Source organism: Bombina bombina, chromosome 2 (assembly GCF_027579735.1).
Source record: "Bombina bombina isolate aBomBom1 chromosome 2, aBomBom1.pri, whole genome shotgun sequence".
Classification (NCBI taxonomy): Eukaryota; Metazoa; Chordata; class Amphibia; order Anura; family Bombinatoridae; genus Bombina; species Bombina bombina.
The window spans coordinates 457,470,855-457,489,581 of record NC_069500.1 but is presented as its reverse complement, the minus strand read 5'-3'; the positions used below and the strand labels follow the sequence as shown (position 1 = coordinate 457,489,581).

Here is an 18,727-nt window from a genome sequence, read left to right as displayed (position 1 = left end):
TAGTGGTTTGCAACCTTGACCATACTACCTATACACTGGTTTCAGTCTACCTCCCGAACACTTCTCAACCTAGTTATCTTAAGAAGATTATGAGTAAAATTGAACAATTCAAACAAGGGAAGGTGATTATGGCAGGCGACATGAACATGGTATGGGACAACGGCATGGACAGAAAAAAACTCACCCCCCAGAGACGAGCGATTGCTCCGGACACTACAAGTGGCAGGTTTAGGGGGCTCATGACAAGTTTTAACTATTTTGACATATGGAGATCAGTGCATCCCCGCGACAGGGATTTCACTCACTTTTCCCACCCCCACTCCACATTTTCCAGACTAGACAATTTTTTCTGCAACCCTGAAACATTAGACTGCATACAGGCCGCAGACATCCACCCCTGCCCGTGGTCAGACCACGACCAGGTAGTAATGGAGCTAGAATCCAGAAACACTACCAACACCAGACCCCCATGGAGGTTACCTCACCACTTATTTGCTGACATCCCCTTTAGGGAAGAACTCAGGTCAGAAATAACAACCACATTACAGATTAATGACACCCCTGATGTCTGAGATGACATAATCTGGGGGGCATTCAAGGCCACTACTAGAGGCCTATTTATACGCAAACAAGCATACCTCAGGAAACAGGCAGGCCTCACCCTTTCTCAGGCCCATAGTAGGTTACGTACACTAGAAACACAACAACGCACATCAGATAATGTGGATTTAAGCCAGGAGGTCAAGGACCTTAAAAAACATATATGCCAAATAGAGTTCAAGAAAACACAGAATAACCTGTTTCGGCTGAAACAGCTTATGTACTCAAAGGGAAACACAGCAGACACCATTCTTGCCAACAAAATTAGACAGCGCAGAGGCGCTACACGCATTCACAAACTCAGGCACGGTAAGCAGGTTTTTAGGTTGCCGTCCTTAATAGGCCAAAAGTTCTGCGATTACTATACCGCCCTATATAATATCCAGGACCAGACGGGTCCCACACAGTCACCCTCTACACAGATAGGGCCATTCTTACAGTCTTTGAAACTCCTTACCTTACATGAGGCACAAAAGGGATGTATAGATGTCCCAATTACTTGCCAAGAAGTGAGACAAGTCATTAAAAATGTAAAATCTCTCAAGGCCCCGGGCCCTGATGGTTTCACTGCCATATTCTACAAAACATACTGCAAAGAAATTTTACCCATCCTCACTAGATTCTTTAATCTAGCAATGGAGGAGGGAACCTTCAGAAAGGAATTCTTGGAGGCCACCATCATCGCCATCACAAAGCCCAATAAGGACCCAACGCTGTGCCTTAATTACAGACCCATATCTTTAATTAACACAGACATCAAAGTCTACGCGAAAATCCTGTCTAACAGGTTGGCAAGGTTATTACCCTCCCTAATCAACCCAGACCAAGTGGCCTTCATCCCAGGTCGTGAGGGCCCGGACAACACAAGGCGATTGATAAACATCCTATGCGAGGCCCAGAGATTAAACAAGCCCTTAGCCGTGCTCTCGCTTGACGCGGAAAAGGCCTTCGACCGGGTCTGCTGGGAATATCTATGGAAAGTATTGGAGGCCTTCCAGCTCCCAACACAAGTTATACTTGCAGTGAGAGTGCTATACTCAGCTCCCACGGCCTCGGTTAGAGGCCTCGGGTTGAGTTCACCATCCTTTCCCATCTCGAACGGCACACGGCAAGGCTGCCCTCTCTCCCCCATACTTTTCGCTTTGGCTATTGAACCTCTTGCTGCCACCATACGAGAAGATAAAGAACTAGTAGGAATCACACTACACGGCACGATGCATAAGGTGGCGCTATTTGCGGATGATACCACAATCTTTACCTCCAAACCAATACAAACCATACCCAGGCTCCTCTCCTTGCTGGAGACCTTCAGTGGCCTCTCCTATTATAAATTAAACCAAACAAAAACAGAAATATACTTACAGGGATTCTCAGCGGACGTCTCCAAACATATACCAAACAGGCACAAATTTGTAGTTAATAACTCCCACATCTCTCATTTAGGGGTGAAAATCTCCAACTCCCTTCCACAAATGCTTGAAGACAACTATAAGCCTCTCCTCTCGGAGCTCAGATCTTTGAGCCGGAGATGGAACTTTAAAATGGTCTCATGGCTGGGTCGCATAGCTGCCCTCAAAATGAGCTACCTCCCGAAACTCACATATGCATTTAGATGCCTTCCGCTCAGAGTCCCCCGCTCCCTCATCCTACAATTCCAAGGTGCATGTACCAAATATATTTGGCAGAGCAAACCTCCTCGTGTCACCCATAGATGTCTTCAATATGCCAGAATGGACGGGGGGGGTGGCCTCCCCATCCATATCCAGGTATTACGAGGCGGCGATGCTCACGCATATTTCCCAGTGGGGCGTAGTCGGCTCCAAAAGCAAATGGAGAAGCCTGGAACAGGCGTCTCTCCCATTCGATTTGACTCTAAGAGACTTGATTTGGACTCCTCCTCACTGTAGGAGACTTCTCAATATAACAAACCCGGTGATAAAAGAATGTCTCGCAGTCTGGGACCAAATACGCCACTACAAACATATAGCTCCACACCCCTCTCCCATAACCGCCCTATCGGGGCTCCTTTCGGGCCTGCCTGACTCGCACCCAGTCACTTGGGCAAGGTTGGGTTTTAGTAAGGTAGCGGACCTGTGGTCCCCGACCTCTCAAGGAACTTACGTGGAACTATCTCACACTGACAACCCTAATTCAATCCCATCGTACATGGCTTTTGAATATATTAGAGTAATAAGTCTACTCTCTAGATGGGGGTTCAAACCTTCCTCCTCCCGACAGCTGACTGTATGGGAGGCCAGATGGCAACAGGGCCGACGACTTGGTAAACCGTTATCATTGCATTATACCCTCATGGAAGGAGCATCCCCTATAGATAAAGCCTCTCATATTCTCAAATGGCAACAGAAGCTGAACATATCCAAGCCATTAGAAGTATGGCAACGTACACTCTTACTCACAAAAAAGGTGCTACATTGTGTCACTATCTACGAAACCTATATTAAGCTCCTCATGCACTGGTATTACGTTCCGACCAGGCTAGTCGCACTCTTCCCTGCAGCCTCTTCAGCTTGCTGGAGGGAGTGCTCTCACAGAGGTGACATGCTCCATATTTGGTGGCATTGCCCCAAACTTCATTCACTTTGGACACACAGTTTCGCAGTATTGGCAAGTATGGGAATAAAAATCCCCAAATCTCCTGAGGCAGCCCTTTTTCACTTAGGTACACACAAACTACCCAAACATCAGGGCACACTATGCATTTACTTGTTTTCTGCTATTAAGCTATCCATAGCTAGGGCCTGGAAGAGGGTAAACCCCCCCGCCTGGGCAGATGTGGTTTCTCTGATGGCTTATATGTATTCTATGAAAAAAATGTATACTATACTATGGGTAAACTAGACTCTTTCTAGCTAATTTGGTCAGACTGGAAGGACAGGTTTGATACCCAGTGGCTCCCGAGTTTTGAGGCCTAAATAGAGATTTCTGTAAGGAGAATGGAGTCAGGGATCCTGATTACACTCCCCCTCCTCCTTCATAACTTAGATGACCCTCACTTACACTTGAGTGAAATTAACATCCCTGTTATTTCCCCCAGATCCACTCTCCCCCCCCCCCCCTCTTGATCATAATATGGTTCTTGGATCCAGTTGGCTCCACTATGTGTGTCAAGGAGAACTGGATTCCACATAGCTCAGTTATTTATGCTGTATCATTAATATCGGTTGTGATTTTATACTGTAACCATGCATGAATATGTAACCTATCTCTATAGTACGCTCAGATCGTACTGTTGTTTGTATCTCTATATTGTTACAAAATAAAAAAAATGTTATTCAAAAAAAAAAAATTTTTTTTACTATTATTAACTCAATTATTCCTATTTAAAACTAAATTCTTACCCTAATAATTACATTGTAGCTATTTTAGGTTTTTTTTTATTTTACAGGCAACTTTGAATTTATTTTAACTAGGTACAATAGTTATTAAATAGTTATTAACTATTTAATAGCTACCTAGTTAAAATAAATACAAATTTACCTGTAAAATAAATCCTCACCTAAGTTACAATTACACCTAACACTACACTATCATTAAATAAATTGAATTAATTAACTACAATTACCTAAAATTAAATACAATTAAATAAAATAAACTACAAAAAACCCCACAAAATTACTGAAAATAAAAATTTTTTACAAGAAGTTTAAACTAATTACACCTAATCTAAGCCCCCTAATAAAATAAAAAAGCCCCCTAAAATAATAAAATTCCCTACCCTATACTAAATTACAAATAACCCTTAAAAGGGCTTTTTTGTGGGGCATTGCCCCAAAGTAATCAACTCTTTTACCTGTAAAAAAAATACAATACCCCCCAACATTAAAACCCACCACCCACACACCCAACCCTACTCTAAAACCCACCCAATCCTCCCTTAAAAAAAACTAACACTAACCCCTTGAAGATCACCCTACCTTGAGCCGTCTTCACCCAGCCGGGCACAAGTGGACCTCCGATCTGTGCAGAAGTCTTCATCCGATCTGGGCAGAACAGGACCTCCAGATGGGCAGAAGTCTTCACCCAGCCGGCATCTTCTATCTTCATCCATCTGGAGCGGAGCTGGTCCATCTTCAATCCAGCCGACGCGGAGCATCCTTCCAGAACGACGACTACCGACAAATGAATATTCCTTTAAATGACAACATCCAAGATGGTGTCCCTTGAATTTCGATTGGCTGATAGGACTCTATCAGCCAATCGGAATTAAGGTAGGAAAATTCCTATTGGCTGATGCAATCAGCCAATCGGATTGCAGTTCAATCCGATTGGCTGATCCAATCAGCCAATAGGATTGACCTTGCATTCTATTGGCTGTTCCAATCAGCCATTAGAATGCGAGCTCAATCCGATTGGCTGATTGCATCAGCCAATAGGATTTTACCTACCTTAATTCCGATTGGCTGATAGAATCCTATCAGCCAATCGGAATTCAAGGGACGCCATCTTGGATGACATCATTTAAAGGAATATTCATTAGTCGGGTAGTCGTTGTGCTGGAAGGAAGCTCCGCGCAGGCTGGATTGAAGATGGACCCGCTCCGGATGGATGAAGATAGAAGATGCCGGCTGGATGAAGACTTCTGCCCATCTGGAGGTCCTCTTCTGCCCGGATCAGATGAAGACTTCTGCCCGGATCGGAGGTCCACTTGTGCCCGGATGGGTGAAGACGGCTCAAGGTAGGATGATCTTCAAGGGGTTAGTGTTCTGATTTTATTTTTAGGGGGGATTGGGTGGGTTTTAGAGTAGGGTTGGGTGTGTGGGTGGTGGGTTTTAATGTTGGGGGGGATTGTATTTTTTTTTACAGGTAAAAGAGCTGATTACTTTGGGGCAATGCCCCGCAAAAAGCCCTTTTAAGGGCTATTTGTAATTTAGTATAGGGTAGGGAATTTTATTATTTTGGGGGGATTTTTATGTTATTAGGGGCCTTAGATTAGGTGTAATTAGTTTAAACTTCTTGTAATTTTTTTATTTTCTGTAATTTAGTTGTTTTTTTTTTGTAGTTTATTTTATTTAATTGTATTTAATTTTAGGTTACTGTAGTTAATTAATTTAATTTATTTAATGATATTATAGTGTTAGGTGTAATTGTAACTTAGGTTAGGATTTATTTTATGGGTAAATTTGTATTTATTTTAACTAGGTAGCTATTAAATAGTTAATAACTATTTAATAACTATTCTACCTAGTTAAAATAAATACAAAGTTGCCTGTAAAATAAAAATAAATCCTAAAATAGCTACAATGTAATTATTAATTATTTTGTAGCTATCTTAGGGTTTATTTTATAGGGTAGCATTTAGTTTTAAATAGGAATAATTGAGTTAATAATAGTAAATTTATTTAGATTTATTTAAATAATATTTAAGTTAGGGGAGTGTTAGGGTTAGACTTAGTTTTAGGGGTTAATAACTTTATTATAGTGGTGGTGACGTTGGCGGCGGCAGATTAGGGGTTAATACATTTAATAGGCTATGTGGGCTATGGCGGTTTAGGGGTAATACTTGAATAGGTTAATGGCATTGTGGGCTATGGCGGTTTAGGGGTTAATAATTTAGTTATTACTTGTGGTGTGGGTTTTATGGTGGATATAGGGGTTAATAGTTTAAATAGGCATATTGCGTTGTGGGTGGTTGTCGGTCTAGGGGTTAATACATTTATTATTAGTAGTGAGAGGGGGGATTGCGGATATAGGGGTATACGTGTCGGGCTTATTTTTGGGAGGCGTGTTAGACTGCTACTGGAGATTTAAAATTATCTTTACTTTTCTTAGGCGCCGGCAGTTTCTAAAGTGCCGTAAGTCACTGGCGACTCCAGAAATTTTAATTTACGCTTATTTCTGGACATCGCTAGTTTATCCGACTTACGCCACTTAGGAAATGCCGGAGCCATATATGTAATACCCCGATGTGCAAGGTGAAATTACTAGCGGCCCAGGTTTCCACGCTAGTGCCGAAACCTGCACCGTATATTTGATCACACCCTAAATATTCTGAAAGAAAAACCGACTGATAGCAGCAATTTGATGAAAAGAGTGTAATTTGATGTGTATTAGGCATAATATTGTAGTTTAAACATATGCTGGGTACTCTTTGCAAACTTTACATTGAAGAGAGCTCTTATTATTTCTATGGGAGACATCTCGCCACTCACAGGAACAGCCCCTTTTTTAACAGAATGCCATGAGGGCTGTCCCGGCTAGAATTTTTTAGATCTGGTTTCCAAGAGTGGCCTTTTGATATTTATTATGATCTTTACTATACCAGAGGTAAGATCATATGCTGAGGGGGCAAATGTAGGGCACTGAAGGCTTTTGTTTCCTATTTGTGGAATTCTTAATGGTTTATTTATGTCACAGCCGTGCCTGGATTTGAACCTGGAACTCCTGATTCCCAGCCTGTTTTTCTTTTCCTGTGCCACCAGAGGTAGCTGTTTATGTTTGCAGCATTTTGGAGACCTGTTACCTGCAGTGGATTACTCTCTGGTTCCACCTGCCTGCCAGCTGCATGTAGTTTTCTAATCAGCTCTGCTATAAAGGGCTGCTTCACTAATCATTTGGTGCCTTGACATTGTGATTGAATTCCTTTGTTTTTTCCTCTGTTCTGTTTCCTGAATTCCTGTTTTGTTGTTGGATCCATGGCATCTGAACTCGGCTTGCTGATTGACCATTCTTCTGGATTCCCCTTTTTGCTTTATGAAAGATTGGACTGCTTTCCTGGCTACTGACCCTTGGCTTGTATTCTGACAATTCTTTTGTATCCTGTATGCTTACTTGGCTACTGTGTCTATCACCAAGCTGTGAGAACTGTAAGCTAAACTGGCTGCTGAGTCTAAGCAACTATACTGTGACATCTGTTTATCCTGAAGTCAAGTACCTCTGCTATGAGTACCTGTATACTTCCTTGGCTGTTGGTACTAAACTCCACTGCTGTAAGAACTGTATGTTCATCTGCTTGCTGAGTCTTAGCAACTATACTATGACATTTGTTTTTCCTGAAGCCAAGTAACTCTGCTGTGAGACTGAACACCTCTTCTGTGAGTACCTGTATACTTCCTTGGCTGTTGGTACTAATCTCCACTGCTGTAAGAACTGTATGTTTCTCCGCTTGCTGAGTCTAATCAACTCTACTGTGACATTGGTGTTCCTGAAACCAAGTTGCCTTACTGAGATACTGGCGTATTCTCAGCCCGTTCCTGAAACCAAGTTGCCTTACCGAGATACTGGCATATGCTCGGCCCCTTCCTGAACCCAAGTTGCCTTACCGAGATACTGGCGTATGCTCGGCCCCTTCCTGAACCCAAGTTGCCATACCGAGATACTGGCGTATGCTCGGCCCCTTCCTGAACCCAAGTTGCCTTACCGAGATACTGACGTATGCTCGGCCCCTTCCTGAACCCCAGTTGCCTTACCGAGATACTGGCGTATGCTCGGCCCCTTCCTGAACCCCAGTTGCCTTACCGAGATACTGGCGTATGCTCGGCCCCTTCCTGAACCCCAGTTGCCTTACCGAGATACTGGCGTATGCTCGGCCCCTTCCTGAAACCAAGTTGCCTTACCGAGATACTGGCGTATGCTCGGCCCGTTCCTGAAACCAAGTTTCCTTCTGAGATACTGGTGTATGCTCGGCCCGTTCTTGAAACCAAGTTGCCTTACCAAAGACTTTTGTTTGTTTATTATCAGTTTGGAATATAACCTTGATCTGCTTTACCTCTTGTTTTACTTGCATTACCTTAGTAAACTTTCTTTAAGAAAAGACCCTTCTTTGTTCTGTGTTTCCATTCTGGGATACTGAGTCCTACTCACCTCTTCACATCCTCTCAGCTTAACTCAGCCATCACCTTGCACATGCTCCATACCCCTGAACTTACTCAGCCGAGCATGACAATTTATTAAAAAAACTGAGGTTTATAACATTGAATACTATTATAATCATATAAGATATATACCTATATGTGATATTTAATTTTATGTATGTGATAAATGTTTTTCTTTTATTGTCTGTCATGTAATATTTCAAAACCTCAATATATATATATATATATATATATATAAGTCCTGACTGACTAACTGAATGACTGACTGACTCATCAACGCCCAGCTCAAACCGTTTAACCTAGGAATGTGAAATTGGGAAGGTAAGTTGTTTTTATGACGTAGGCACCCACTAAGTAAAGATTTTTGGAGATTATGTCCCTAAGGGGGTAAAAAAGACGGTGCATTTTTTTATCTATATCTCAAAAAACGATTATGTTACAGACGTGAAAATTGATATTTAGATTCTCCATGAAAAATAAAGAAACGTGTTTTATCATTTCCCCAAAATCCAATTAAGGGGCGTCAAATGGGGGGGGGGGGGGGGGCTGATTTATGAGGCTACCTATACCTCAAAAACAAAAGAAGTTACAGACGTAAAAATTAGTATTTAGATTCTCCTTGAAAAATAAACACGTGTTTTACCATTTCCCAAAAATACACTTAAGGGAGTCAAAAGTGGGGGGCTGATTCATGAGGATACCTATATCTCAAAAAAAAAAGATGTTGCAGACGTGAACATTGGTATTTAGATTCTCTTTGAAAAAAAAAAGAAACACTTGTTTTACCATTTCACGAAGATTCACTTAAGGGGAGGCTCATTTTTGAGGATACATATATCTTAAAAAAAAAAGATGTTATAGACGTGAAAATTGGTTTTTAGATTCTCCTTGAAAAATAAAGAAACACGTGTTTTACCATTTACCAAAAATCCATTTTAGGGCAGTCAAAATGGGGGGGGGGGGGAGGGTGATTTATGATGATACCTATATCTCAAAAACCAAATATTTTACAGACATGAAAATTGCTATTTAGATTATCCTTTAAAAATAAATAAACATGTATTTTAACTTTTCCCGAAATAAACTTAAGGGGGGGTCAAAACGGGGGGGATTTATGAGGATACCTATATCTCAAAAACCAAAGATGTCACAGATGTGAAAATAAGTATTTACATTCTCATTTAAAAATAAAGATACGTGTTTAACCATTTCCCAAACATCCACTTAACCCCTTAAGGACGCACGTCGTACCCTGTATGACATTAGGGGTTTAAAGCGGCTGGAAGCGATCCTGCTCGCTTCCAGCCGCTTTCCAGTTATTGCAGTGATGCTTCAATATCGAGGCATCCTGCAATAACACCCTTTGGCCATCCGATGCAGAGAGAGACAATCTGTAGCCCTCTCTGCACCGGACATCGATGGCCGGTATCGTTGGTGGGTGGGAGTTTACGTGAGAGGCGGGTGGGAGCCATTGATGGACCCTATGACGTTTAGGGGGGTGGGATCGTGGGCGGGATCGTCGGGGGCAGGCTCGTGCACGGGAGGGCGGGGGCAGGCTCGTGCACGGGGTGGAAGCGTGTGGGAACGGCTACACTACAGAATTTTGTTTTTAAAAAGTGGGATTGAGTGGGGTAAAATTTTATTAAAAAAAGCATCTAAGGGATCTGGGAGGGGATGGGGGGTTGGTCTTTGGCTGGGGGGAAGCTACACTACAGAAAAAAAATAAATAAAAAAAAAAAAAGCAGTTATTTTAGTTAACTGGGTACTGGCAGACAGCTACCAGTACCCAAGATGGCTACCAATAAGGTAGAGGGGGAGGGTTAGAGAGCTGTTTGGGGGGGGAGATCAGGGAGGTTGGGGGCTAAGGGGGGATCCTACACATCAGCAAATATAAATATGCTAAAAAAAAATAATTTAAAAATACCTTTTATTTTAGTACTGGCAGACTTTTACTGGCAGACTTTTACTGGCAGAGACGCTTTTACAACCATGTGTGCCATAATTGCACAAGCTGTTTGTAAATAATTTCAGTGAGAAACCTAAAATTGTGAAAAATTTAACATTTTTTTTTTCATTTGATCGCATTTGGCGGTAAAATGGGGGCATGAAATATACCAAGATGAGCCTAGATCAATACTTGGGGTTGTCTACTACACTACACTAAAGCTAAAATTAACCCTAGAAGCTCCCTACTTGCTCCCTAATTAATTCCTTTGCTGCTGGGCATAATACACGTGTGGCGCGCAGTGGCATTTAGCAGCCTTCTAATTACCAAAAGCAACGCCAAAGCCATATATGTCTGCTATTTCTGAACAAAGGGGATCCCAGAGAAGCGTTTACAACCATTTATGCCATAATTGCACAAGTTGTTTGCAAATAATTTTAGTGAAAAACCTAAAGTTTGTGAAATAATTTGTGAAAAAGTGAACTTTTTTTTTTTATTTGATCTCATTTGGCGGTGAAATGGTGGCATGAAATATACCAAAATGGGCCTAGATCAATACTGTATGATGAAAATAGGGGTATCTTTAGAAAGTCCATTTAATGGCGAGACAAACGGTATATAATATGTGTGGGTACAGTAAATGAGTAAGAGGAAAATTACAGCTAAACACAAACACCGCAGAAATGTAAAAAGAGCCCTGGTCCTTAAGGGAAAGAAACTGAAAAAGGGCCTTGTCCTTATGGGGTTAAGGGGGTAAACCTAAAAAATAATGTTATATAATTCTGCACATAGTGCAGAATTATATAACATTATTTTAGTGCTATTGTTATAAAACCTTTTTTTCCATTTGAATTTTTTAAAAATATGCCCATTTTACAGACCCGCTCTCTGTTGAGCGGGTCTGTTTTTTTTACACAGCGCATCGGGCCAGCTGTATAGTCACAGCCTGGCCCGACCGCGCCATAACATTAAGTGCAGCTCGCTCCTGCTCTGTCTGACAGCAGGAGCAAGCTGCACTTAATGTTATGGAGCGGTCGGGCCGGGCCGGGCTGTGACTATACAGCTGGCCCGATGCGTTGTGTAAAAAAAACAGACCCGCTCAGCAGAGAGCAGAGAGTGGGTCTGTAAAACGAAAAAAGGTTTTATAACAATAGCACTAAAATAATGTTATATAATTCTGCACTATGTGCAGAATTATATAACATTATTTTTTAGGTTTACATGAACCCCAAAATTTTTCTTTCATGATTCAGATAGAGAATACATTTTTAAACAACGTTCCAGTTTACTTATATTATGTAATTTGTTTCCTTCTCTTGTTATCCTTTGCTTAAGGATTTATCAAGGAAAGCCAAGGAGTAGCAAAGAACCTTGGTTCTAGCAGCTGATTGGTGGCTGCATATATATACTGATTATCATTGGCTCACCCATGTTCAGTCAGCAACTAGTATTGCATTTCTGCTCATTCAACAAAGCATACAAAGAGAACAAATACAATTTGATAATAGGAATTGTGACAAACAGGGTTATCCAACCCTGCGCCAGTCACTTGTTTGGCACAGAAAGGGTTATCAGACCCCTTCTACTGTCACTAATATGTCACAATCTAGCCACACCAGGCAAGCTTGTGATTTAGTTCAGTGGGTGCAAGGGTTAACAACACTCTCCAGTCTGTACTAGATGTAAAAGAAATGCCCCAAACTCCCCTTTAATGCCACCCGCACTAAACTAACTATAATATCTAGCTGCCACCACTTAAGATTATATGATATGGGAAATCTTAAGGAAACCCCAGATTTACACATGTACTCTTAGAATACAATTTAGCAGAAGATACCCTAAAATATACAGTTCTAATATTCCAGTCTCTTTCAGTAACGTGGTTCAATTATTAGACAAAGGCCAAAGCTTAATAAAGGAATTATTTATTATGCCAAAAATATTATGCACAATGCATTATTAATAAAAAGTTGTTACAAATACAATTACACACAGCAAACAGTTTTTAAAATAAAAAAGGAGAAAAACAGATTGAATACTTTACTAGTCTCAAGATCTGTGACTGGGGACTGGCATGAAGCGATGGGTTCTTACTCTGTAGAACAGCTCCCCTTGTAAGAATGACAATCTTATAGTTAAAAACAAAATTCTTATACCTATTTTCCAGAGATCAAGTTGCCTGACCACACCCTCCTGGGCGGGCTAAGAAACCCCCCTGTTTTTTTATGACCTTCAATAAACTCTAAGTCTTTGCCTAAAATTATAGAACACATTATAATTTCTGCTAGGTAAATCTATTTTCATATAGACTGATAGGGAATCTCTACCTTACATTGTGAGAAACGGTTTGATACCAGATATGACAGGATTGTCATACTTCCCTTCATTTTATGCCATAATATGTCTTAAACACATCTCTACATTGTACCATGTCCTTTTATTGACCTTATCAGTTTATGGGACTGAGGCACTGTGTTGTATCTCTGGAGCTGACAGATATATGACTCAATGCATACACAATAACATTTGGAGAAAGGGCTCTTAGAAACTATTTATGAGGGGTTCTGGCACATCAAAGAAAACACAAACACACAGTTCTTCTTGAAAAACAAATCTTTTTTAGCTCACAGGCTAAACAGAATTAACCTCTTAGCAGCTAAATCCTGAGGTATTCGTCACAGGAATATATTAGAAAGTTGCTAAAAATGGCATGCTCTATCTGAATCATGAAAGAAAAAAATTGGGTTTCATATGCCTTTAAGGGTGGTCAAAAGGGGGGAGGGTGATTTATGAGGATACCTATCTCTCAAATTCAAAGATGTTACAGATGTGAAAATTGGTATTTACTTTCTCCTTTAAACCCTTATGGACCACAGCACTTTTCCATTTTCTGACCATTAGGGACCAAGGCTATTTTTACATTTCTGCAGTGTTTGTGTTTAGCTGTAATTTTCCTCTTACTCATTTACTGTACCCACACATATTATATAATGATTTTCTCGCCATTAAATGGACTTTGTAAAGATACCATTATTTTCATCATATCTTATAATTTACTATAAAACAATTATAGAATATGATGAAAAAAATAAAAAAAAACACACTTTTTTTAACTTTGACCCCCAAAATCTGTTATACATCTACAACCAACAAAAAACACCCATGCTTAATAGTTTCTAAATTTTGTCCTGAGTTTAGAAATACCCAATGTTTAAATGTAGCACTTTGATATTTCCAAACCATTTTTTTTAAAAATTAGCGATAATTACATTGGAACTCTGATATCTGTCAGGAATCCCTGAATATCCCTTGACATGCATATATTTATTTTTTAGTAGAAAACCCAAAGTATTGATCTAGGCCCATTTTGGTATATTTCATACCACCATTTCATCGCCAAATGCGATCAAATAAAAAAATCGCTTACTTTTTCACAAACTTTTTCACAAACTTTAGGTTTTTCCTTGACATTATTTAAAAACAACTTGTGCAATTATGGCACAAATGGTTGTAAATGCTTCTCTGGGATCCCCTTTGTTCAGAAATAGAAGACATGCTGTGGCATTTAATTTTGGTATTTAGAACCCCTTGTACGTCATCGGTCGTTAAGGGGTTAAAAATAATGGAACACTTTTTTAACATTTCCTAAAAATACAGTTAAGGGGGGTCAAAACGGGGTGGTGATTTATGATGATACCTATATCTAAAAAAAAAAGATATTACAGATGTGAAAATTGGTATTTAAATTCTCCTTTAAAATAAAGAAATACATGTTTTACCATTTCCTGAAAATCCACTTAAGGGAGATCAAAAGGGGGGGGGGGGTGATTTATGAGGATACCTATATCTCAAAAAACAAAGATGTTACAGAAATGAAAATTGGTATTCAGATAACAAGAAACACAGAGAATTAAGGAAAACTCAAGAAGTTAATGTCAGCGAGTGTGCAACGCAAACGGGCTTACATGTGAGGGCACATGTCAATGCGAGTGGTTGCGTTTTTCACTATTTTTTACAAGTCACAAAATCAACTTTCTAATTTACTCCTATTATCATTTTTTTTGGTTCTCATGGTATCTTTATTTGAAAAGCAGGAACTTAAACTTAGGACGATTTTCGTTTCAGCACCTGGGTAGCGCTTGCTGATTGGTGGCTAAATGTAGCCACCAATCAGCAAGCGCTATCCAGGGTCTGAAACAAAAATGGGCCAGCTCCTATGCTTAAATTCCTGCTTATTAAAATAAACAAGAAAAATTGATAATAGGAGTGAATTGGAAATTTACTTAAAATTGCATGCTCTATCTGAATCATGAAAGAAAAATTTGGGTTTAGTATCCATTTAAATCTATAGATTGGGCGGGAATTGAAAAAAAGGAATTTGTCTAAAAATGCTTCAACATAGTAAAGCAATTTTCAACTATAGAATAGCCCTTATAGTGCAAATTACAAGATATAGAGAATTAAAAAAAACTGTTTATTATGTCCACTTTCTTCTAAATATAGATAAAGCTACATGTAATAGTTTTAATAAGCAGTGATTTTCTTCAGGGAACAAATACGTGCCTCATAGATTAGACGTAATTGCACAGAGATTTCATTCTAAAGCTTAAATAAAAGCTGGCACTTTCCTGCTTCTTTTAATTACTTTTGGCAATTTCTGGGCAAAGAGTAAACATTTGTTGGTATGTGGAACTGTGGATGTACATAGACAATTGATGTATACAAATTGAAATGTATTGGTTCTGTGTCTAATCTTATAAATCTAATGTGCAACAAAGCTATTGTAAGTATTATACAAGAAAAAAAAAGAGACAGTTTAATTAAAAAAAGTTACCCAGTCTGCATTCAAACATTTAAAGTACATGTAAGTATATTTCATTTTCTAACTAGTAATTGCCTATGGGTCAATCTTTTTTATAGTTTGACATGCAAAATAATGGTTCTATTGTTAATACTTTTTTTCCTAATTTACTGCAATAAACCTGAATATCAGAACTTAATCTGTCTAGATTTCATATTTTTAAATTGTATAAACACTTGCAAACCTTTATGCAACACATTTTTTTACAGGCCTTTTGAAAAATAGCAGAAAAAAATAGTCAATAGTATAGAGAACTTCATCCACATATTACATTATTACTGAACACAGCAATGTTTAGATTGCAAGCTGTTAGAATCTCTTAAGAAGCTCAATTCATATGTGGAGAATTATCCTTTCCTATCCTTTTGTGTCAAAATATAATTATTATTTTTTAACATAAAATTAATTACAATCTTGAAAAAATGTATTCTTATATGCATTTATTTTTGAACATATTTCATAATTGTCTCACCATTTTAACTTTAAATAAATGTGGAATAAATATGCAAATATGTAGTTATTTTAAAAATTCATGTCAGAACAATGTGTAGGCTACAAAACACACACTAAAAAATTCAAACCATAAAAATAATAATGTTTTACACATCTATCTATCTATCTAGTTTCTATTTTTCTGTCTTTTCCTCTTTGTGTCCATACATCTGTCTATCTATCTATCTATCTATCTATCTATCTATCTATCTATTTATCTATTTATCTATCTATCTATCTTTCATCTATCTATCTATCTATCTATCTATCTATTTTTCTGTCTTTTCCTCTGTGTGTCCATCCATCTGTCTATCTATCTATTTATCTATCTATCTATCTATCTATCTATCTATCTATCTATCATCTATCTATCTATCTTTCATCTATCTATCTATCTAGCTATCATCTCTCTCTCTCTCTCTCTCTCTCTCTCTCTCTCTCTCTCTCTATATATATATATATATATATATATATATATATATATATATCATCTATCTGTATATATATATATATATATATATATATATATATATATATATATATATATGTGTATATATTAACTTAAGTCTCTACTTTATCAGACAATGTTTAATATTAAAAAAATAGCATCAACAAAAAAAGTATTAAAGTATTAGAAGGGTCAGAACTGAAATGTGCATTTTTTCAATATGCTTCCATTAGCAAATCTGCTTCTAGTAAAGGTTGTAACTGTTTTTCAGCAGCATAGGCACATATTGTGTACCTGTGCACCAGGCACAATACACACCACAACCTCCAGCTCTCTGAGCTTCAATGCTGTAATACTGGCACCCACAGTATATGTGCGTATTCCACTGAAAAACAGTAATAATCTAGAAGTATTTTTTTGTGAATGGAATTCTGCTATTTAAAATGAAAGTATACCAAGGCACATTTTGACCTTTCTATCCCTTTGAGCTCTTCAGGATTTAGTTGTGGATTCTATATGTTAACATATACATTTTAACACTTTTTGCAGGTTACATATTTGCAATGAAATACAACAGCAGTGTTCATGAATTTATTTTTAATGCATTTCCTCCATTTTTTGAACTAGAGATTGCATTGTTTATGATATTTCTTCTTATCTATATTTTTATAATCACTGGTAATTTGACAATAATAATATTAGTATACTGGGATTCAAAACTTCATTCACCCATGTATTTTTTCCTGGGAAATATATCTTTTTTGGAAATGAGTATATCAACAGTTGTAATACCAAAACTTCTATCCACCCTTTTGTCCAATACAAAATCGATATCCTACGCTGGCTGTTTTATGCAATTTTACTTTTATTTTCTCTTGGGGACTATAGATTTCATTGTTTTGGCAGCTATGTCCATCGATAGATATGTAGCTATTTGCAGTCCCTTACATTATGTAACCATCATGAGCTGGAACAGATGCTTTTATCTGGTTGTTGGGTCCTGGATGGCAGGAATATTTTACGTTACACCTCCAATAGCTGTCAAATCTATGCTACCGTTCTGTGATAAAAGCACAATTAATCATTTCTTTTGCGACTCTACACCTATATTGAAACTTGCCTGTGTTAACACTGAACTATTTGAGATCATTGACTTCTTCATGTTTTCTTTTGTTATTCTAGGAACTTTCATTTTAATTATTGTGACATACATTATAATTGCCATAACTATACTTAAAATTCCTTCAGTCACTGGGCGCCAAAAAGCTTTTTCCACGTGTGCATCACATCTGTTTCTAGTATGTCTAGGTTATGGTGGCACTATATTTCTGTATGTGATCCCAAAACAAAAGGCTTTAATAAGTATCAATAAAATGGTTAGCATGATAACAGTATTTGTGACCCCTATCTTAAGTCCCTTTGTTTTCACTCTTCGTAATGAAAGCGTTAAAATAGCATTAGACAATTTTTTTAGTCACTGGCATTTTAAGATTAATAATCCTTAATTGAAAACTAATAATAACTGAGTTGTCAAATAAATCATTATTATTTGTTTTCTAACATATTCCTATAACTGAATAATTGTCTCAACATATGTAAACAATTAAGAAATGCATTAAAATACTTTAAATTAATTTAACAAGGTATACACATCTTAAAAGGCAAAGTGAAATTTATATTCCTGGTCTCATTTGCTGTGGTACAGATATAAAGGAGGTTGTGGTAAAGATAACCATTCACTGTTTAGACTTCTGCAGGCTCAGGTATACACATCTTGAAAGGCCCAGTGGAATCTATATTCCTGGTCTCATTTGCTGTGGGACATAAAAAAATGAGCTTGTGGTAGAGCTAACCATTCACTGCTAAGACTTTTGCAGGTTCAGGTAAATTTGATAATAAGAATTTTTTTTATTTATTCTTACATTATAACAATATATACACATCTTGAAAGGACTAGTGCAATCTATATTCCTGGTCTCATTTGCTGTGGGACAGATATAAAGGAGCTTGTAGTAACGATAACCATTCCCTGTTTAGACTTTTGCAGGCTCAGGTAAATTTGATAATAAAAAGTGTTTTATTTATTATTACATCATAACAAGGTATACATACACATCTTGAAAGGCTCAGTGGAATCTATATTTCTGGTCTCATTTGCTCTATGACATATGTAAACAATTAAGAAATGCATTAAAATACTTTAAATTAATTTAACAAGGTATACACATCTTGAAAGGCCAAGTAAAATCTATATTCCTGGTCTCAATTGCTGTGGGACAGATATAAAGGAGGTTGTGGTAAAGATAACCATTCACTGTTTAGACTTTTGCAGGCTCAGGTATACACATCTTGAAAGGCCCACCCAGTGGAATCTATATTCCTTGTCTCATTTGCTGTGGGACATAAAATAATGAGTTTGTGGTAGAGCTGAACATTCACTGTTTAGACTTTTGCAGGCTCAGGTAAATTTGATAATAAGAAGTGTTTTATTTATTATTACATTGTTTCTTTTCCTTCTTCTATAACTGACCCTGTTGACAATTGCACCA

General features: G+C 38.1%; 1 protein-coding gene across 1 annotated transcript; it reads left to right on the top strand.

The window, feature by feature from the left end:
- The first annotated feature begins 818 nt into the window (after positions 1 to 818).
- On the top strand, positions 819 to 17,683 carry LOC128647005 (olfactory receptor 6M1-like). Its single transcript, XM_053699815.1, has 2 exons — positions 819 to 909; positions 16,728 to 17,683. Exons 1-2 carry the CDS (start codon positions 819 to 821, stop codon positions 17,681 to 17,683), a joined length of 1,047 nt encoding a protein of 348 aa, XP_053555790.1.
- The last annotated feature ends 1,044 nt before the right edge of the window (positions 17,684 to 18,727 follow it).

Excerpts from the sequence above, each read along its gene's own strand:
- LOC128647005 (XM_053699815.1), top strand. The coding sequence starts at position 819 with ATGTACTCAAAGGGAAACACAGCAGACACCATTCTTGCCAACAAAATT. Across the intron at positions 910-16,727 it reads CATTCACAAACTCAGGCACG|GTTACATATTTGCAATGAAA; the intron begins GTAAGCAGGTTT and ends CACTTTTTGCAG.